Source organism: Eurypyga helias, unplaced genomic scaffold (assembly GCF_000690775.1).
Source record: "Eurypyga helias isolate BGI_N326 unplaced genomic scaffold, ASM69077v1 scaffold6868, whole genome shotgun sequence".
Taxonomy (NCBI): domain Eukaryota; kingdom Metazoa; phylum Chordata; class Aves; order Eurypygiformes; family Eurypygidae; genus Eurypyga; species Eurypyga helias.
In genome coordinates, this window is record NW_010264904.1 from 143,840 (window position 1) to 151,072 (window position 7,233).

The 7,233-nt window shown below is 36.6% G+C and overlaps 1 protein-coding gene across 1 annotated transcript in view; it reads right to left on the reverse strand.

Annotated features, from left to right (window-relative positions):
• Nucleotides 1-5,390, reverse strand: part of DCLK2 (doublecortin-like kinase 2) — a gene marked incomplete at its 5' end in the record, with an annotated part of 72,964 nt that extends 67,574 nt beyond the window's left edge. The window contains one exon of the mRNA XM_010156527.1: nucleotides 5,056-5,390. Within this exon, the coding sequence (XP_010154829.1) occupies nucleotides 5,056-5,390 (335 nt within the window). The remainder of the gene's footprint in view (nucleotides 1-5,055) is intronic.
• Nucleotides 5,391-7,233: the final 1,843 nt, after the last annotated feature.

Below are 7,233 nucleotides of genomic sequence, written 5' to 3' on the forward strand. Positions count from 1 at the left end.
CCCCCCCCAAGACATAGGTCTCATTGGGTAATTCACCACATAAGCAGATTAACATGCTTTTTCTTGTTGACATCAATCATGAATTCCGAAAAGCCTTTCCATCCAACATATATATTGTCAATCATATCCATACTGTCCAAGCACCAGTTAGTCTGCTGCAGTTTGCTTGGCAAATTTTAAGTTGCTTTCTAAGAGCTGACTCTTCCTCTTCTGACCCTCAGCCTTTAAGATGAACGCAGGGACTATTACTGCTCAGTCTTGAAGCTAGGCGAGGAAAGACTCCTTGCCCATGAATGTCAAACTTCCGTGGGATCTGCAATGCAGAGAATCACTCCCTTTGCAGCTGCCACTGACATTCCTCTATAACAACATATAAGCCTTTTTAAGAGTTGTGAGGAATGTAAGGGTTTAAGGTTTTTTTTTTTCTCATCATACTTACAGGTTAATGCAACATTTCAGCAGAACTAGAAATGCACAAAAGTTAGAACTTTTTATGTTCTTACAAAATTGCGTGTAGCAGAAATTAAAATCTGTGCTATTTCCAATACATATATGAAAGTGCCTCTACCAGGTTAGAGCCTGAGACCCAAGATAAAGACTTCCTTTGGTTTCAGTAGCTTTCCACTACACAAAATGCCCGATAACACAGACATAAGTTTCTATTACAGTTGTTTCTCAGCCTGCAATAAGATATCAGACATGCAACAATAAAATTAAATGACACTTAAAAAAAAAAAATTGTACCACTAATGAATGAGATACAGTTAAAAACCAAGTAGCCTTTCCACTGTCATTAGGTAGGAGAGAACTAAAGGTAAATATTTGCCAAAACTGTTAGCTGCAGCGAAACTAGTAAAAAAAAAAAAAATCTCATCCAAGTATGACTTCACATACAAAACTGGAAAACCGAGAAAAACAAAATTTCTATGTTCCAAAAGTTGTCTTGGTACAAAACAGTCAGTCCTCACTGACAGTAAGAATCTAGTAAAAACACTGTTTTAATGAGGATTCTCAGATCTGAATGACAGAAGCCTATGTGCCAAAAGAATATGGGGAGTATCAGTTGTACTAATAAACAAGAACTCTCCTTCTCCCCATTTGTTTTGGTTTCTGCCCTCTATGATGGGTATGTTAATAGCTCCAGTTGGTCTCCTCAGTATTTCCACTACAGAAGCTATCATGTCTAATAAGACTTTTCAAATCTGCTGCTGGAAAATAAAAAAATACTGAGGGGAGAGCATGATGAGTCTGATGAATACTTCCAAACATAATCTCTGGTTTCTTCAGTTACCCATAGGTGCTTTTAATGAGCACCTATGGAAAACCTTGTTAACAGAAAATTCAATTTTTGTTTCAGAGAGAGCCACCAACATACCTGTGGTCCATCAAAAAAGACCATTAAGATAAAGCTTATCTGTGGTGTGTTCTTATTATTTTGAGGAGTACAGAAAAAGGTGGCTCATCCACTTCTTCAATCCTGTTACAGATATTATCTATGAAGCTGCAACGCAATGCAAGTTTAAAAAGTTACTATCTTCCTGAAGTGAAGATTAAACTTCTTTTTTTGTGTCAGATAATACATGCTTTGAGTTCTGTCTGGCTTATTCCGGGTTTCTCAAAGGAAATTCCCCACAGACAACCTCCAATACATTATATTCTTTTAAATAATCAGTGCAGGTATTTTACCATTAAGTTGCTACCCTACACTTCACACTGACTGAAGCTTGTTTAGCAAGACAGAAACCATCCATTCTCTTCCAAGGTAACAAAGGGTTAACTTCCCAACTGGTGAAGTTCCAGTCTGACTGTCCTTGCTTCACAGCAGGACAGTGACAGATTCCAGCAAAGAACAGAAAGGAAAAACGCAGCCAAGTAAGGAAAACACTTGGTCAAGCAAATGTATTAGCCAAACCCCAATGTCAGAGACACAAAGACTGGAATAGCAGAAGTCTGCACTGCAGAGTTAAAGCCTAGTTACTTTTACAGGAATATTTTTCCTCACATAGAAACCATCACAAAAGTCTTAGGAGGTAAAAAAGTTGGTTGCTCAATAGCTAAAAAGTGAAAAGTCAGCGTTGCATCAATGCAGTTTCAAAAAGAAAAAAATCTGTACTTGAGACTACAAAGCACAAATATTCTAAGTTACGGCACCTATATTGAAACTGAAGATAACAGGAAACCTTGTAAATGTTATAAAATCTTACAATTAAAAGCCAGATAATTCCCTGCCTTCATACACAATAATCAAGGAAAATATCTGACATGAATGTTATTTTCTGCATTACTATTATCATCAAGATGTTGCTGTTGATGTTTTGAGGACATCCTTTCTGTTGTACTGCTCAAAATTAAAAAGACTTCTTCACAGATCACTGGTTTCATGATCATTTCTTCCTACACGTTAAATAGCTGCACTGGAAAATAAAATCACCCCAGAAGTTAATAGAACTCCCTAATTAAAGGATACAATCTTTATACATGCATGTTTTAAACCCCTGACTTTCAGCATCAACTCTATATTAAACAAAATACAACCTAAACCTATTCGTTCACAAAAAAAAGCAATATGTATTTCCTCAGATACAAAAAAATGAAGGAGCAGGGAAAAGAAAATAAAACCCTGAGAAACACAAGAGCTACATTTATAGGAACATAGCCATTTACAAAATGCCTTTTTTTTTAATGGTTGCCTTTCAAGCTGTGCCAACACAACAACGAACATAAAAGATCTGCCTCCCTAGCAGATTTAGAAGAATAAGCAATTACATTAGAGAAAATAGGCTGAGAAATTTCCACCAATTGGTAATTGGCAGCAAAGCAACTCTTTATTTGCCAAACCTTACAAAGCCCTTGGGCACCAACCTCTACATATACCAGCAAGGAACGAACAATGAAAAAAAAAAAAAACAACCCTATTGCCTAAAACTGGGGTCAGCCCTTCACTTTGGAGAAAAAGAAACAAATGAAAAAAAACCCAAACCAAAACAACACCCAACAAGCAGAAGTCTCTATCCTCCTAGATAAGCAGGAGGTGGCTTTTATTCTCAGGGTTTTTAAAGCCATAGGTCTTCTGTCTGAGGCATTATACCCCATGACCACTTATATCACATTTGTGCAAGCAAAGGCTCCTTCCCAAACTCTACGGAAAAGCAAAAGGCCTTTATTCCAAATGGAAGGGAGGTCTTCACATTTATACACTACTACTGCAGAAACCATTTAGACAGAAAGGTAGTTTTTAGTTATCAACTATTTGCAGGGAACTAGGGATTTCCCAATCCCACTAGAGAACATTTACATCTACAGTCCAAGTCTGATTATTGCCATTACCATAGAAGGGCAGGAGGTACTGCAGCAATTAGAAGTCTAATACTTATTCTGGAGCATTACCAATGAGTGTCATCCTCACTGTGGACTGGACAGCCACCATCCACCACGGGTGACAGTAATGTGCAAGAAACATATGTGAAATTTCATGTTAATTAATTTTATTGATCCCTGATGTACTTACTACCACATCTAATGCAGATCAGTGAATTTCTACTGAATTAACAATTCAATAGAAGAGGTGAAGCTGAACTCAGAATCCTAGTTTTTGCAGTTTCCTTTCCTGACTCCTATCTACTTGCTTGAGACGATTAAAATCATCTTATCTGAGACAGTAAGAGAAGACTTTATGGGCAGAAGAGACTAATTACTGTATAATAAATATCCTCAAAGCTATTTTATTATGAATCAAATTAAACATGACTAAATCACATTTTGGATGTTCCTACAAAGGATTCTCTCTTAATAAATCTCATTAAAAATCAAACCTATCAGAAGAACTAAAGAGCACATTTGCTTTGCTATACTTAATACCAAAGAACAGAAATTCTTTCCAAGTACTTAATTACACAAAGTGCACCCACAGCACACAACATAGCCAGGGACACAGACCTTATATTGAGACAATCTGAGGAAGTGCACTTGCTCTGCAATACATTTGCTAGCAACATTCAACACAAAAAGGTGCTTTTTGGGTAGTTTATAGGATTACAACCATTATAATAAGCTAGGCAATAAAAACTCCCACATCTGTTTGAACACATTTGAAACTTCTACAAGTAGTTCATGCAAATATATAGGTATGTAGGTGTGCAAAAATACCTGTTGAAGGATCCTAATATTTAGTCAAGAATGCAATAGCCCAGATACCTGATACTGACTGATCTACTCTGCAGCTTGTCTTGCTCTGTATTACTGAAGTCACAACTGTGTCAAAGTTCTACGTCAGTGTCAAATGAAAATATCAAGTATCAAAGTACTGTTTCATGAAGGGCTGTCATTAACCTGACTGATCAACAACAAATATATTCCTGACACTTTTACCTGCTGCAGCAGAACATTCCATGGGCCACTCTTCTGTACTTCTGAGTGAGAATAAAAGACCTACTGAATCATTAATCCTTGAAGCATGTTTTTTCAGTGGTAAAACTAAAAGCAAAAATCAAGTTGCAAAGATATGACCGCCCCCACTTAATTACTCGTTTCAAATAAAATTTTTGACCTTAGAACATGTCAGTTACTATCTCCAGAAACACATTTCAGTTCTTTTGCTGCTCAAACAGCAATAAGAGGAAGTGAAATGGAAGGAGGAAGCAATATTCTTCTTATACCACTATTATGTAGTAGTCTGAAAACATGATTCTGCTTTTGAAAACACACGTATTCTAACAAGTTTACTTTCAAACGTTTCAAATCAGCTGTATTACTTAATCAACAGGCACTTTTTTTAGCAATGCAAGAGAGTTAATATACAAAAGATATTTCTTTAATTTTTTTTTCTTTTTACTCAGAATGTAAAGTGGTCAATTTCTTTTGCTTTATATATAATTTTTAATTTTTTTGTTAGATATTAATATTTTAATACAAATTTTAAAAAGTTACCATTTATTAAACAGTCCTTGTTAAGAATCAGGTTAAGGCATATATACTAAAATGAATTCAAGTTACAATCCCAGAGAAGCTTAGATTAATTCATAATTATTAAATGGTCACAGCAATTTATCCTCCTACCTGCTTTCCGTCCAGTGTGCAAAGTCTCTTGACTACACCCGAATCTAACTTAATGGCTTCTGTGATGTCAGTCAAGACCTGTTCGAAGGAGTGAGCAGTCTTCTTATTCAGCAGAATTCTCACAGCTTTCCGTGGTTTTACTCCACTCCTAATAACAGTCACTAATTTGGGTTTAATGAAATCTTTACTCTCCTTAACTTCACTCTTTGTGGATGTCAAAGACGTCAAGGATCGAGTGGACCCAGTCCTTATGTTCACACACCAGTTTGGATTGACATTCTTGGTGTAATCAACTTTGCGATACGGTTCATTGGATGCACATACATAACTTTCACCTGAAAAGAAGATGACATTTTCAGAATTTAAGGGGGTTTACAAATATTTTTTGTGAATTTAATTAAAAAAAAAGTAAAGTTCTTCAGAAGGAGTGATTTTCCCGTATTTCCACTGCAGGCCATTTCAAATGGAGGACTGTAAATTATCAGAGTTTCCCACCCAAACAATACTCTGAGTGGTTTCAACAGGTTTCAAAAGACCTCTGGTTAAAATAATAATAATAAAGCGGAATATAATGAGGGGGTTGAAGATGTTTCCCATTGCTTTTGCATCCTAAGTTCTGACTGCAGGGTAATTTAAATTGAGCTCACACAATACAGGACATTAAGAGCATTCTACTACAGCAAATATCCAGGTCCTTCCCTGTATCTTCCTCAAGTATGTACTTCAAGATGTGTACACACATATACACACCTACAGAATCATGGAATGGTTTGGGTTGGAAGGGACCTTAAAGACCATCTAGTTCCAACCCCCTGCCATGGGCAGGGACACCCTCCACCAGTCCAGGTTGCTCAAAGCCTCATCACAGCCTCAAAGCCTACGTTCAGTAACGAATTGTTTGAAAAGGAACAAGTTTTAAGAGAATAAAATTCAAGCATCTCAAGATCCTTGTCCTGAAGGACGCATTAATTTACCAGTAGTTACTGTCTTTCTACCAAGGATACACTGTTGAAATGTATTCACATCAACATTTTTCAGATCAACAAGCATCTGTTGAGGCCACAAATGAGACTTTGAGACTACAGGAATATGAAAGGATATCTACACTTCCTAATTTTAATTACTTTCCTAATTCAAAGCCTGCACTGCTGATATCTCCTGAATTCATGAAAGGCAGGTCAGAAGACAAAAAAAAAAAAACATTATCACAGGCCAGTAATACACACCTTTACATCAAGTTATTTATAGTGGAATGATGCAGACCTAAGGCATTTGTTGCTCTTCTCCACTCGACATACTGCAAGGCTGGAGACTAACTAGCTTTATTTCCAGAAGAGGACAGTTTTCTCTTCAAACTGCTATTTGTTGTTTACCACAGCTCAGTGTCTGACAGCAATATTCAAGATACAGATCATGACAAAGGACATCTCTAATTCTGGGTTATTTCTGGAACCCACATCCCTGGGGTCTCACAAAATGATATCCAAAGATTTTCTCAAAGAGGAAGAGTATTGCCAGAAGGATGAAAAAGGTGCATTACAAACTGACAGAACATACCATTCCTCAGGGCAGAAGAGCTACCTATACCTTAAAAAGCTTAGCCTGTTCTAAGATTAAAGCTACATGCTCAAGGTCACTGGTGGAAAAAATTAAACTCACCTCCTATATACAGAGCAAGCGGAGTAAAGAGTACACATACATCTATTGGACAGTATCATAAAACCTACAAAATATATACCGATGTTTAGATACATATTAAAAAAAACTTTTAAACAATATTTTTATTTTCTGAACTCTAGTCTGGAGACCTGATTTAGCAAAGAAGTCACACAGCTTATTCTAAAAGCAAGACAGTAAACTACTTTCAAACCCCTGAAGAATTGCTGTGATCTCAAAAACATTCCCTGATACCAATTACACTGCTTTCTAATTTATCTTAGTGTTAGACCTTCTTGAAAGTTTACTTGCTGTATTTGAAAGAAAAGAGATTATAATTAAGTTCACAATGATTTTGTTTGGGAAAATTTGGTGGCCAGCTCTGCCTCCACAAACATCACTGGGACTGTACTCCACTGAGGTACGGAGAAACAATTTGGTGTGAGGTTAACCACACAGCTTAGTGTGATGGCCTAGAAGCTTATGCTGCCCCAGAACAACACAGAATCATAGAATCACAGA